The sequence below is a fragment of the Capricornis sumatraensis genome, chromosome 8 (genome assembly GCF_032405125.1).
Source record: "Capricornis sumatraensis isolate serow.1 chromosome 8, serow.2, whole genome shotgun sequence".
Lineage (NCBI taxonomy): Eukaryota > Metazoa > Chordata > Mammalia > Artiodactyla > Bovidae > Capricornis > Capricornis sumatraensis.
This window is the reverse complement of record NC_091076.1, coordinates 61503627-61519730: the sequence shown is the minus strand read 5'-3', so window position 1 is coordinate 61519730 and position 16104 is coordinate 61503627. Positions and strand designations below refer to the sequence as shown.

Genomic DNA, 16104 nt, shown 5'->3' with positions numbered 1-16104 from the left:
AAGGCATTAGGCTGATCACCACCTTCTCAATCTTAACATTATTAACAGTAGGAAAACCAGGCACATGTCTCTTTTGATGTGACACCATACAAAGCAACACAATACTACCTATGAAATGTTTTCACCAAAAATACTAAACCTGAATCTAACTAAGCCTATCAGTAGTGCCCAAAAGAATTTTCAGTGATGACAGAAATGTTATGTGGCTGCTGCAGATTTAAAATGATATTTACGCAATGGAGGGACTAAATTTTTAATTTTATTTAAAACCAGTTACTTTAAATAGCCACTCGTGGGTACAAACATAGTTAGCTAGTATTGGAGAGTATGGCTCTAGAGCTACCTTCCATTTTCAGAAATACAAGGAATAAAGAATAAGTTAAACTATATGACAAACTGAGAAAATTTTTAATGTGGGACATTCTAGAGAACAACTTATCTAGTTTCTCCAACCAAGTCCATGTCATAAAAGGGGGAAGAGGACTAAAAGAGAGACCTGGAAAACTTAATAATCAATTCTACCTTCCTTGTTTGAATCCTTGAAGTCAAACCAAACACAAAAAGATATTTCTGAGACAAATCTGTATAAAGTATCAGATGACACCAATAAAATGTGGTTTCTTTTATCAGATATGATAATGGAATTATGTAAGAAAATACTGACTTTTTTAAAAGTTGCAGGCTGAAGTAGGAGTGAAATGAAGATACTTAAGATCTGCTTTAAAAACCTTCAGCAAGACTGCAGCTTTGAGGACTAGCCAAATAAAGCATTAAATCAATAGTATTATAGAGTACCATGAACTTGAAAAAACAGTGGAAACTATATGTGCTGACAAGGAAAGATACCTAGGATAACGGTTTTTCTAAAAAGCAAGTTAGACAACAGTATACATAGCATGATCCCTTTTGTGGAAATGAAAGCACACAGGCAGATCCACATATATACATAAGAGGGAGAACTTGTCATTTTAATTTTTGTATTCATGCGCATTACTTTTTTAATAGCATTTAAAATTTTTAATAAAATTATTGGCTATTAAAAAAATAAACAGTAGTTCCTACCCAATGTTAAGAATAATCCCTTGTCTACCCATCCCCTCTTTGAATATTTTCAACAAGGACCACATTACCTTATGAGGAAATGCATTCCATCATCAAATAGCTCTAGTTGTTAGAAAATTATACTGAAATAGAAACTTGTCTTTTCTATGTCAGACATTCATATATGTGTGTGTGTGTGTGTGTGTGTATATATATATATATATGCATTTTTCCTATACCCAGGTATTAGTCTTATATTGAACTCTATTTCTAAAGCTGTCCTGCCAAAGAATGGTATCCAAAGTCACACGTGGCTTATAATGTAAAACATACTTTAATTTTTAAAGACAGTTATGAAAGAATCTCAACTTTTTTTTTTTTTTGCCTTTCAAAATACAGTTGATTTCTATAAAAGTATTTTACTCATGTTAATTTGTACTGGGCTTATTTTTTTTTTAATAAACTAAGCAGTGGTTTAAGATTTCTCTAAAATTATATAAACAGACATGTTTATATTCTTTTGCGACCCCATAAACTAAATAACCAACTAGGTTCCTCTGTTCATGGAATTTCCCAGGCAAGAGTCCTGGAATGGGTTGCCACTTCCTTCTCCAGGAGATCTTCCCAATTCAGGGACTGAACTCACATCTCCTGTATTGGGAGGTGGATTCTTTACCACTAAACCACCAGGGAAGCCCCATAAACAGACATAACCCATATAAATAAAAGCACATTCAGAGCCTCTGTAACTTTTAAGAGTATAAATGAGTTCTGAAACCAAAAATTTAAGAATTCATCAAGTTATGCAAGGCACTAAGGAGAGAAACCATCTCTAATAATCTAAGGTGTTCCAAGTATACAAAGGATATGAAAAGTATCCTTCTGTAAGGCTAAGAATTATTAATCTGAGCTATATAAGAACAGCAGTGGCTCTCCAAAAATTTGGTAACATCAAATCATAGTCCCTTTCTTCAGTATACACCTTTGCCTAAAAAGTCTAATTTTTAGAGACAAGTGAATTTCATACTAGAAGTCAACAAAGGGGAAATTTTTCTAAAAAAGCAGCTGTCCTGAAAGTACAATCCAACAAAACGACTCCTTTAGATTATGTTTCCTGCTGACTGAAGTTCCTAGTATTTCAGCGTTAATATCTAAAATAACTGCATCACTTTCTATTTATATAGCTTGCTAAAGTCTAATTTTCTTATGAACATTCCACCAGACTAAAGCCTAATAACCATAAATGTGCAATTTTTAATCTCACTAATAACCAAAAAAAATGCCAATTAAAATAATCTTATGTTTTTCATGTTTTATGTTTTATTATAATAGGAAAAAAACAATTTTAAGGACAGTTCTCAGATCAGTGAAAGCACAAGAAAAACCAATACCTTTGTATGTAAAAAGTGGAAGTAAAACTGGTAGTCCTTCTGAAGTCAAAATAAAAGTATTTAAAAGGTCCCCTCACCCACAATTGTCTATCACATCACCCACCTAATTTTATTTCCTTCTTAGCACTCATCACTCATTAATTTTAAAAGATTAAGAATTCTTTTTGAAAACAAATTAATTATCTGCCCCACTCCCCTTAGCATGCAGGCTTCATAAGAGGAGAAGCCCTGTTCACTAATTTATCCTGAACCTTGGACATCATCTATCATTAAATGAGTGTTTCCAAAAAAAAAAAAAAGACCTAGCAAGTAATTGATAGACACAAAATTGTTATTTTATTTTTAAAAAGTTAAACACAAGCTAAAAACTTTTGGAAACAACCTATTTGCCCATCAATCCCAGAATGATTAAAAACACTATGATACCTGTATTCAGTAGAATATAAAGAAGTTTTTTAAAACAAAGCAGAGTCACAAGTAACTAGAATGAAGAGATTGAAGGCACATTAAGTGAAAAAATAAGTTGCTAAATACATCTGTATTATGTTTCCATGTTGGCAGGAAAAACATATATACACACAAAATTACACACACACACACAAAAGAATATCTAACTGGCCAGTAATTATTTCTAGTGAGAAGAGAGTAGGATTTGGAAAAAGAGAGCAGTCAAGGGGTACTTCAGCTTTATTTGTATAATTTAAATTTTTTAAAATCACATATACTCATGCAAACTGCTTATATAGCTATGCAACTTTTTTAAAAAATCAATTTCCAAGAGAAAGGTCCAGTCCTATCTTTCACAGAGTTAACTTACTACACAGAATCATTTACAAAAAAAAAACCACTTAGGAAAATGAGGTAACAGAGAAAGCAGTAACAGCATGGAGCTTCAATCACTTCTATGACTGAAAGGACAATAAGATGATGTAGCCCCATCAGATCACAAAAGCCTGGGACGATGCTAGAACCACAGCAGCAACTACCTAACGGTAACTGGGACCAGGGAAGAACCAGCTGATAAAGGGACACAGCTGCTGCTGGAGCTGGTTCAAAAAAGGGGTGGGGAAATACCTTGGTTTCTTCCAATCTTGAAATTATAACTAATCTTCTGTTAGTGCCTCCAATTAGTCAACTCCGAAAAACAAGTGAGCCCAATCAATCATCCTGCTGTACATCTCAAAGTCATACAGTATCACTGTCAATTATATCATAATAAAATAGGAGGGGAAACCAACAAAACATATTGAAAGCAAGGAAGCCTATGAAATGTAATTCCCTGCAATACAGAATAGGGCAGGGCAAAGATACGGATAGATTTGATAATAAGCTGGTTGACTGGCACATTCAGTTATCAGTGTATGCCCTACTTCCGATATTCTATGGCAGGAGAGGACTCACACATATGGTGGCTCAAAGTCTGCTTCAAGCCTTACTTAAGTAAAAAAGAATCAGATGTGGCGGGAGGGGCAGGGGTAGAGCAGGAATCTAAAGTACAAAATGCAATAGTAAAAAAGTAAATGATTAGAAACACTATTTACTAGAGGGGTAAAATTACCAAAGTTAGTCACCATACATAGATTATATGAAATTTCACCATATGAAATCTCTGTATTCCAGAGGAATTTCTGGAAATCTGAAACAAAATGTCTTTAAAATAAATGTTTAGCTTAGAGACCAAGAATTAACACTTATGTTTACGAACGTGAACTTTGAGTGTCTTCCTCTAAAACTATTCTAGGCAAATAGCCTTAAAACCTAAATCTTTCAAAAAGAATAAAGCAAAGCCTAGGTTAGAAACTAAAACAGAAGAGCTGCTATCAAAACATGCCAATACAGGGAAAGAAAAGCCTAATTTCACTTATGCATTCTATTGGTCTTAGACCAGGGATTAGCTAACTTTTTCTGTAAAGGACCAGACAGTAAATATTTTAGGCTCTAGGAGTTATATAATCTCTCCTGTAACTAATCAACTCTGTAAAAGCAGCCACAGTTAGTACATGGATGAACAGATATGGCTCTGTCCCAATAAATTCTTATTTATGGACACAAAAATTTGAATTTCACATAATTTTCACACAATATTTTATTTTTATTTTTTCAAATATTTAAAACTGAAATCATTTCAGCTCACAGGCCATACCAAACACGTGAGCCAGATTTGGCCAACAGATCAGTTTGCCAACTCCTGGTCTCAGACAAAATAATGCACTAAACATTTCAAAACTAAGTTTGATTTTTCCCTCCAAGGTGAGAACAGCTTTTAACTATTTTAAACTGTTAAACAGGAACTAATCTATCTATATTTTTAATCCAACCTATCAACAACACAGGTGCATTTTTTTTGTTTTTCGCCCCCACCCCCACCTGCATTCCCAACCTGGCGCTTCCCTGATGGCTCAGGGGGTAAAGAATCTACCTGCAGTGCAGGAGACACAGGTTCCAACTGTCCCTGGGTCAGAAAGATCCCCTGGAGGAGGAAATGGCAACCGAGGCTAGTATTCTTGCCTGGAAAATTTCATAGAGGAACCTGGCAGACTTATAGTCCATGGGGTCGCAAAAGAGTCAGACATAACTGAGCATATGGCCCACCTCCATCCCACCCCCAGCATAGATGGATTTATTCAGGATAAGCAGAGAATGGCAATATGGGGTCTACAAACATGGTGAGCAAAGAGTGAGTTCCCTGTATGGCAAAGGAAGGCCAACACTTTGACAGAGGAATAAAGGAAGATGGGAGGGTTATCGTAAACAGAGTCCATGGTTGTTCATTGGCCTCATCCTTGCTAGGAAAGGAGAGGAGTGTTTCTTCTTTCTGTTGTGCTCTATGATTGTCACACACAGTGTGAGAGCTCCCCCCATTCTGGTCAGAGGCAAGTTTTTAACGAGGCTGACAAATATTTAAAAGTGTAGTCTTTAACCCAAAGAAATCTATATAAATGTAAATTTAATCTATGCAAAAACATATCAGAACACTTGAAGGGGTGTCACCGTACTCAAAGCTAATATAAGAAAAACCCTGCCCCTAACCTGCATGCCTCCTTCCCTCTGGCTCACAACCATGACAAGAGGTGGCTGGTCAACTATTCATTCACAAGTCTTTGGTTAAGCGCCATTATCTGTTTACTCATCTGCAAAAGCATATGATCTACCTTTAATCTGTAAACTAAAATAATAAACTCTTGGCAATACAATCTGCATCCCTTGATAACCAAACCTCATCCAAGTCCCTAAAGAATTCCATGTACATTCATTCTTCTACTGAGCTTTCAATCAATACACTCTATTAGAAAGCCTGTATTTTTACACCTTTGGTCCCTTGTCGAATCTTATTTTCTGAATTTTAGTTCAGCATTTCACCTACAGCTTGACCAAAGGGATGCTATAAGAAACTGCTGCACAAAACCCAATATTGTATTTACTATAAAAAAAAAAATTGAGAAAAATTTTATCTAGTATATCATGCATCATCTTTTTTATGAGGACCCTTGGGAGAAATTTCTCAAGCACAGTGCTATTTACGAACAATTTTCTCAAGAGACTTGTGTTCCTCTTACCTTATAGATACTATATATTCCATAATTCAGTATAAAATTCTTTTAGGCTGTGAATTCAAGCTCTGGTAACTGTGTAAGAATCTATGACATACATTTTTATGTACTTCTACAATTAGCTTCATATTACTGAATTTTTATTTTCCTCAAATTGTTTTCTTTCAGGAAAAATTCTGACACTGTGTTTATATATTTTTACCTCAAACAAAGTGGGGCATAAGTATGCAATGGCATAAAAAACTACCACACACATATATGTACTAACTAACATCATTCAACTGGGGGGAAAAAAGTACTTACCTCAAACAGCTGCAATTTGTTCTTTGTGTGGCTTCAACAAAATCCCAGGATGCTACTTTATCAGCTGTCTCTTCTTCACATAGACCACCTGATGAAGCCGAATACTTCCTCCTAAAATTTGAAATTATATAATCTTTAGAATTCATAAAAATTTCTGTATACTTGAATTAAGCATTAAAAGTGAATTTTTTAATCAATTTTTTTGAATTAAAATCATATGAATGACCACTTATACTTTCAAATCTCTTATCTGCAAGTAACTACCAACATGCAATTTTTAAACTTGAAGATGAAAATACATACTTGTTCTGTGCTCTGTTCATATTACATTCTTGCCAAACTCTATCCACCACATGATTTGCTAATTTTCTGGGTATCTTCCCACCATGATGGCTAGTACTATCTGAGCTGAAGCCATCAGATACTGAAGAAAATTTGATCCACTTCTGGGCAGACTGAGGATCAACTGAAAACAAACAAAAAAATTTATTGTAGGAGAATAAAGGCAGGTCTAAAAGAGTATTACTTTGTTTTCTATTTCTTTGATTTCTCATACAACTTGCTCCAGCTATCTGGTAAGCCTACTTATATTCTGAGGAAAAAAAGCAGGTCACTTCACTTAAAATAGAGAAAGCAAAAAAATCTGAACAGGAGATGGGAACTGATGGTAGTATTATATTAATGTTAATTTCCTGACTTGGAAGATTAAATGGTGGTCATACAGAAGAGAGTCCTTAATTTTGGGAAACAGACTTAGTGCTTAGGCGTATTGAGGCATCATGTCTGCAGCTTGTTCTCAAATGGTTCAGAAAAAGACCCATGATAAGGAATATATGCATAGAGAGAGGGTGATGGAGCAAATATTAACAATTTGGGAATCTGAATGAGTGGAGCTTTGAGTAGAGCTTTTTGTACGGTACTTGACAAACACTTCAGTAAGTGTGAAATTATTTCAAAATAATTATTTTTAAGTGTTTATTATATTCAAGAGAACAGATTTACCACTAGAGCTAATGAAACAGATTAGTACAACACCTGTTTGGACTTCCTCAGGAGATGTAGGTGGTGTAAGAGTAACCGAAGACATAGCAGGATCTCTTGTGGAAGCAGGCACTTGGTGGACACCCAAGCAAGAAGCTGAACAGTGAGAGGATCCCACAGAGCTAGGAGTAGGAATGTCTGACTGAGGGACTAGAACAAAGCATGCTGGGTAGATCATTCGGACACCAGCTAAAAGGGGGGAAAAGAGGAAAAACCAATTACCTTTGGGTTTGTAGTGGGATTTGTTTCACTCAAAAGTGCAATAACGGAAAAGCAGATACAAAATGATCACATTTGTTAAAAATACATTAAATATAAAATACATTTAGTGTATTTTTATAAATATACACTCTTTCTGGTAAAATGTTTTTCTGAAAGAAACAAGAAGCTGGTGGTAGTGGTTACCCTTCTTGAGAGAGACTTAGAAGAAAGCAGCTTTCTTGTTTCACTTTTGGATTTTCTAACCACGAATGTGTATCACTTAAAAAACACTGTATTTGCGAATCTGATCAAATTTATTTTAAAACTTTAACAAAGGTAACTGGCACTAAAATTATGGACCTTTTTATTTTCTTCTTTATATATCTCTATCTGAAAAGTCTAATATATGTTACTGTGTTTTGTTCCTAATTCTGATGCAACTACTCTGGTGATGTATTTACTGAAACTGAATACTGATACTCCTTTGATTCAAAAAAACAAAGAAGGTAATCTTCATATAACATTACCATATGAATTCATTAAGTACAGTGCTGCAAACTTTAATCCCAATTATCTGCTAAACCACATATTCCCCACACTTTCCACAGCTCTCTAGGTGGAGTATACATCCGCACTCTTTGTTAGGCCGGACGTGCACTGTGCTCTGGAATCTACATGCATGGGACAAACGCCATCACGCAACAAGAGCTTCAGATGCCCCTGCAGGGTCACTGCAGCCTCTCCTACTCCATGTCCTCTGCCTTCACATTAGCATGTCTCAAATATTGTTTACCTTGTTAACTTAGGTCCCTGAGGAGGAAGATGCATGTAATACAGCGTACCTAAGCAGAGCTGACCTGGACCGAGCTAATCAGCCACAAGGTCTTTAAGTATACATTTTCTCCCTTTCAAGTCATCAGAGGCAACAGTTTTACCAAACATTAAGATACTGCATCACACAGGCTGTCAACTTTCTCACCTCCAAATATTACTCATTCCCAATTATTTTCTTCTCACCTTTAGCATGCTTCTCTCTAGGTGGGTTATAGTTCCTTTCCCCAATGACTGACTTGGCCATATGACTAGCTTTTACCCAATGGAATGTAAGCACATGCCACATATGTCATATCCTAGCATAAGATTAAATACACTTAATATGGTTAGGCTCAGTTCCTATTATTCCTCTGTTCTTTTAAGAATATTATGCCCCAGATACTGGATATTCCTTGAACCTAGGTTGCAGAATGAAAAGATACAAGAAAGCCAAACCGAATGTTTGATGTTAAAAGCCACTAAGATATTAAAAGAGTTATATCATTCAGCAAAATCTAACTAATACATATAATCACACATTTCCCACTTAGGATTAATACTCAGAATCCGTACCAACAAGAACTTCTACTGCAGCTAAAGAATCATCTTCCCAATCCATATCTTCCTGTTTTTCTTCAGACATCTCCTTCAAACAAGATGAGATAGGATAGAACTGTTTCCATTCACCAATCAATTTTTTTGTAGCTGAATCGGACATCTTGAATGCCTGTCCTGTGAGAGTGCCATTTAGTCCAAACGGGCTTAAGATAACTAGAAACCCAAAACAGACATTAAGTAAGTAACTAAAGACAATTATACCAAATGACACTGAATAGTATGGAAAATAATTACGCAATTCAAACAAAGAAAAGGAAACCCATAATGATCAATTCCAAAGAAAATGAATTTACTGTATTTCATTAATTGAAGATAAAGTATAAACACTGAGTTTATAAGATTCTGTCTACCCAAAAATCTCAGATGGATAGTTTCAACATAAACTGTGACTATTTGTATATCCTTCGATTTCTCTTGACTTTCCACTAAGAAAAAGCAATTTAAGGAAAAACATATAAGTCCTTATTATATACTGCCATATAAATTTTAAAAGAGCAAATAGTAAGCTTAGAACTAAAACAAGAACACACTGCCTTACAAAGAACACACTTGTAAGAACTCACAGTCCTTGCAAACAAATCACATTTTTTTCTTTAAAATCATTGATCTTACAAAATTATTTCCTCTAAAGTTCAACTACTTTCATGATATGAATTATATCAAAAGTCCTATGTACCTACGTTAAACATAGCTTATGTGAACTGATACAAAAGATAACCTTGAATATATATAACATGTATGCCATCTATAGCTTATTTAAAAGAACACTTTAAAATATGCTAACATTCATGTACAAGGACTTTAAAAAATAACATTTGCATTAAAAATTTATTTAATTGACTTAATACTCTAATGGGAAAGAAGTAAACTACATCAGAATCACCATTAGGCTAAAGATTGGGGGAAATCTCATTAATCTCTACCACTAAGATTTTTTTTCTTGAAACAACAATAAAAAAATCAAGTAACTATACCCATAAAATAACCTACCTTGAAATGGGCTATTAGACTGTTGAGCAAGGGTGATATGTTCTTCACTAAGAAGGTATACAGGTTGATGTTGATTAATTTCCACACTGGTACAAACATTGCTGTCTCCATGCAAGAAAAAGGTGAAAGAGCAGGACAAGTGTTCACTAATAAAGAAGAAAAAATAGTATTTTAATAATGATTTATAGCCAAAAACAAAGTCAATTTGCTTTTCTTTTTTAAGAAGTTACACCACAAAAATGCACATTCTCTTTAACCCAGAAATTCTACCTTATCATCTAAAGGAAAAAAAAGAAATCACAGATATAAGCAAAGGTTTAGCTATAAGAAATGTTCTTCATAGCACTGTTTATAATAGGAAAAGCTGCAAAGAAAGGAACCAGTTAAACAAGTTAGGTACACCCACACATAATGATGATACAGCCACTAAAATAAATAAAGGAGGGGGAGTGGGTTTGATAGGAAAGGTAATAGTATAGTTTAGTATAGTTTCAATTTTTTTAAAGGAAAAAAAGGTTACGTTGATGAAAAAAATCTATGTGTACAATAGAATTAAAAATGATCTAATTTTTTATTTCCCCTCTATTAAAAAATAAATACAAATATATTTTCTCATTATTTCTGAAACTGGGGTGAATGCAATTAATCAAGCAGCTACAATGAATAGTTATTTTAAAGCAATGATGAGTGTTATAATTGAAGGTATTCTAGAATCAAAGTTACAAGCAAAATAGACCATCTTAGGAAATTTAGATATGACTGGGTATACAGACTGGAAAATGAAAGTTCCCAAGAGGAAAGTAGATATATCCTTAAGGAAAAATTTAGAAAAGTCGAGTGGCCCAGAAGAGAATGAGATTCTACACTAAGAAGAATTTACTCACCTTATTCCTCCTCCAAACACTTATCCTAAGAATCATCCTAAAGAACCAATTCTTTAAGCTATAACCATTAATCAGCTTGAAATCTATTGTATACATCTATAAACCCCTTGAATTTTTTCTGGACGAGACAAGGGCATAATAAATTAAGTTACAGTTAAAGTAATTACTGTATTTTCCCCATCCCAGTAGCTTTTGTTGTTAAATTATTTTCAGGATAATTTTGAATTTACAGAAAAGTTACAAACATAGCAAGTCCCCATATACCCTTCACTCAGTTTTCCCTAACTTCTTACATAACCATGCTTTGTTGGTCAAACAAGTAATTAACACTGGCACATTACTACAACAAACTCCAGTTTTTTATTTGTTCACCAGAATTTTCCACTAATATCCTTTTTCTGTTTCAGAATCAAATCCAAGATATCACAATGCATTTACTCAGTTATTTTTTTGCTTCAGCTGTATTGAGATTTAAGTGATAACTACAGGAAATAAAATTATTTATATTATTTAAAAATAAATTAAGCTCATTTCTTCTGATTAAAAACCTAAGCCCTTTGGAGTAACTATGGTTGAGTAATTACAAAGACTATAGACATCTGCTTATATTCAGGCATAAATGCACTATATATTAAACAACCAAGTGAAGACAAGTGTTACTCCTTTTATTAAAAAAAGTGTTTTGTAGCAAAGCACATGACACTATGTTAATCTCAATTATTTAATAACAGCTATACTAAGTGCTATAACAAAAATTATGTACAGGATACTGAGAGACTGTCTTAAGACCTAAATAATGAAAATAAATTTATATACATACATTATATATATATAATTCCTAAGGGAAAAAGAATCACACTTGGGTAACGCCATGAAAGTTATTACGCCCTATGAAAACTTTCATCAGCCTATCCCCCCCATACCTCTTATTGCTCCAATTTCATTTCTTACTTTTCGTTCTCTAATACTTCCCCCTTTTTCCTCAATTGACCCCTCTGCTGTTCCTTAAACACATCAGGCCTTTGTACCTACTGCTATTCCATCTGGAACACTCTAGATAGCTATACTCACCTTCATCAACCTTTCTCAGGTTTTTAAACACCTTCTAAGTGAGGTCTTCACTGATCACCCTCCTTTAAATTGTTCTTCTGGGATTTGTTTTGGCTTAAGAAATAATCAAAATCTAACTTATTACACCGTTTATTTCTTATAGTCACCAAGAATGTAAGCTCTGCTGGAGAAGGAATCTGTTTCCTTCATACAATGTTGTATCCCTATATTGACAGATTAGGTCCTTGGCACATAGTACTAAATACTGTAGAATAAAATCCACATTTGATCTTTTTTCCCCATAACCATACTCTTTTCTTCTCAACTCTGCAGAGTTGTGAAAGCCAGATATATATAAATCATCTCAAATTTTTCATTTTCCCCAAACTTCCTACCTTCAACTAATCCATCACTAATTCCTACTGATTCCAGTTCTTAATTTTTTTGTTGTCTTTTTAAGGTCTGAGTAGTTGTTAAAATCTCTAATTTACCTTTCTTTACAACAATGCCAGCGATCTAAAAATTAATTCTAATCATGCAACTGGGAGGCTCAAAATCAATAGTTTCCCAATCCCTTCAGGACTAAGTCAAAAAACCCCTAAAACCTTAGCACAGCACTTTAGATCTTCCACAATCTGACCCTTGCACTAAACTCTTTAGACAGAGATCACTTAATCCACCAAGAATTACCCCTTTGTTTAGATACCTCACATAAAGAGAATCACACAATATTTGCCTTTTGGTGACTGGCTTCTTTCACTTAGCTTAATGTCCTCAAGGTTCATCCATAGTGTAGCACATGACAGGATTTCTTCCCTTTCAAAGGATGAACATTAATTCATTGTATGTTTATAAAACATTTTGCTTAGCCATCATCCATCAATGGATATTCGGGTTGGTTCTACCTCTTGGCTATTAAGAATGCTGCTGCATGAACATGGATGTGCAAAATGTCTTCAAAATCCTGCTTTCAATTATTCTGGATACACACTCCGAAGAACGTCTGATGGATCATAGGGTATTTTGTTTTCAATTTTTGGAGCAATCCCATAACATTTTCCAGTTACTGTACTATTTTACAGTCTAACTAACCATGCATAAAGGTTCCAGTTTCTCTATCCTTAGTAACAGCTGCTATTCTTTATTTCAATAGTAGCCACCCTAATATGTTTGGGGGCTTTCCTTGTGGCTCAGCTTGTAAAGAATCCACCTGCAATGTGGGAGACCTGGGTTCGATCCCTAGGTTGGGAAGATACCCTGGAGAAGAGAAAGGCTACCCAATCCAATATTCTAGCCTGGAGAATTCCATGGACTACAGTCCATGGGGTCACAAAGAGTCGTAACTGAATGACTTTCACTTTCACGTTTTTATTTATATTTATCTGATTAGTGATACAAAGTAACTTTTTTTTAAGATTTATTATATTTTTGGCTGTGCTCGGTCTTTGTTGCTGCACATGGGTTTTTTCTGGTTTCACAAAAGGAGGCTACTCTCTACTTGTGGTGCACATGCTTTTTATTGCAGTGGCTTCTCTTGTTGCGGAGCACAGACTCCAGTAGTTGCAGCTTACGGGCTTAGCTGCCTCACAGAATGTGGGTTCCTCTCAGAGCAGGGATAGAACTGTGCCCTCTGCATTGGCAGGCGGACTCTGGATCACCAGGGAAGTCCTGAACATCTTGTCTTATGCTTATTGACAATTTGTATGTATTCTTTGAAGAAATATCTATTGAAGTATTTTTCCCATTTTTTAATTGGGTTATTTGATATTTTGTAGAGTTGTAGTTCAGTTCAGTTGCTCAGTCGTGTCCAACTCTTTGAGACGCCATGAATCGCAGCAAGCCAGGCCTCCCTGTCCATCACCAACTCCCGGAGTTCACCCAAACTCATGTCCATCGAGTCAGTGATGCCATCCAGCCATCTCATCCTCTGCCATCCCCTTCTCCTCCTGCCCCCAATCCCTCCCAGCATCAGGGTCTTTTCCAATGAGTCAACTCTTTGCATGAGGTGGCCAAAGTATTGGAGTTTCAGCTTCAGCATCAGTCCTTCCAATCTTTATAATGCTGGCTATTAACACCTTAGCAGATACATGATTCCAAATATTCTCTCCAATCCATAACACACAAAGAAATTTAGGTTGGATATAGTCCCATTTGTCTATTTTTGCTTTTGTTGCCTATGTTTTTGTGCAATAACCATAAAATCACTGCCAAATCCAGTGACATGAAGCTTTTCCACTACATTTTTTTTCTAGGACCTTTATAGTTTTAAGTCTTATATTTAGGTTTTTATTCAATTTTAAGTTACTTTTTGTATACAGTATAAGATAAGGGTCCACGTTCATTCTTTTACATGTGGATACTTGTTTTCCCAACACCGTTTTTTGAAAAGAATGTCCTTTTCCCACTGAGTGGTCCTGGCACACTTGTCAAAGGTCTTTTGAACATATACACAAGAATTTATCTCTGAACTTTCCATTCTCTCCCATTGGTTTACATGTTTCTCTTTATGCCAGTACCATACTGTTTTGATTACTGTAGCTCTGTAATGTTCTGCTCATTCCTCCCTTTATCCAGACTTTGTAGTTCTTCCTATTAGAGGTGAAATATACTTCTCCAACCCTTGAATCAGGCTTGCTTTGTGACTTGCTTTGGCCAAGCAGAAGGTTGAAGAATACTTATATTTCACATATAATTTAGCTTGCCTTTTGGTGCTTCTGTCATCACAAGAATATGCCCTGACTGGTTCTCTGGTCTAAAGAGGGATGAGAATCATACAAAATACACCTCTACTCACACTACAGTTTACAGTGACTAGACTGACTAATCCCTAGCTAACCTGTAGGTACACAAGTGAGAATATGTAACTGTTTTAAATCCTTATGTTTTGGAGTGGTTTATTACACAGCCATAGCTGATATAAGAACTGGCACCAAAGATGAGGCACTACTATAAGAAAAACCTAAACATGTGGCATTCAGTTTTGGGATCAGAGAATTGGTAGCAAAGAATACAAACACTGAAACACAGTCAGGAAAATGGTAACCTATGTTAATATAATATACGAATACTTCACATTACTGTTGCCTGAAATAATCTGGAATGCAGAAAACATACCTAAGTGAACTTACTCCAGGGCTGGAAAATAAGTTTCCCAACAAAGCAATAGTGTGGACTGTGTTATAACACAGTTCAAGAAAAATACCAAATCAAGAGTGTGAATCTCAGGAACTTCCCTGATAGTCCAGTGGTTAACAATCTGTTTTCCAATACAGGGAATGAGGGTTCAATCCCTGGTCGGGGAAATAAATCCCACATACCATACCACAGGGCAACTAATCCTGTGCACCGCAACTTGAGAGTCCCTATGCCACATGAGAAGCCCTTGTGCCACAAAAAAGACCCAGCATAGTTAAAAAAAAAAAAAAAGTGTGTAAAATCTCAGACCCTCTTGTTAATTAATACCAAACATTACTCTTTAATACCAGCTGAAACACTGGCATTTTTTAAAACAGATTTTTTTTAATGCAATTAATTGAAACACAATTAGAATATACTTCAATTTTAAAAAATACATTAGAATGTCTATGGAGACAAGGCTAACTTGAATAAATATGAAACTACTGGCTTGCTAAAAAATAATTCTGGATTTTTTTAATTAACTATCATTGCTATAAATAAGGACTGAGCAAAATGTGCATCTCTTCTTCTGAAAGCGGGACTACTAAAATCAACTTGTTAAAAATTCAACACCTTTGTGAAATAACAAAATTATTTTCCCTACTCCTAAATAAAATATTTCTTTGTAACACAATTAACCACCTTAACAGTTTTACTGAAGAAATCTTTACCACCTTCCTTTTAAAACTTAGTGATATCTGTAAAGCAATTATCCTTCAATTAAAAAATAAATTTAGAATTTTAAAAAGTGATAAAGAGGTTCTGGCAAATCATTATGGACATGAGCCACATGACCTGGTGTATAATAATAAATGCTCAGCAAAATTTACTGTGTTGAAGGTCTACATGGTAATGGCTTCTTTGTATGTAACACGTAGTGTGTTGTAGTCAAATCTCAACTTTTTTTTCTTACTATCTTTTAATTATTATTTAGGCCCTACTTCTCTTTATCTTTCTAAAGCTATTTTTATTAGATTTAATTCAAATGTAAAAATTTGTACTAGGAAAACATACTGAAATGCAATCATGTTGGAACTCTTTTCT

At 34.8% G+C, this 16104-nt stretch overlaps 1 protein-coding gene across 1 annotated transcript in view; it reads right to left on the bottom strand.

The window, feature by feature from the left end:
* Positions 1-16104, bottom strand: part of MED13 (mediator complex subunit 13) — a 98037-nt gene that overhangs the window by 60753 nt on the left and 21180 nt on the right. Inside the window, exons 4-8 of the mRNA XM_068975873.1 lie at positions 9950-10095; positions 8915-9112; positions 7322-7516; positions 6590-6752; positions 6287-6397 (exon numbers count right to left, since the gene is read on the bottom strand). Of these exons, the coding sequence (XP_068831974.1) occupies positions 6287-6397; positions 6590-6752; positions 7322-7516; positions 8915-9112; positions 9950-10095 (813 nt within the window). The remainder of the gene's footprint in view (positions 1-6286; positions 6398-6589; positions 6753-7321; positions 7517-8914; positions 9113-9949; positions 10096-16104) is intronic.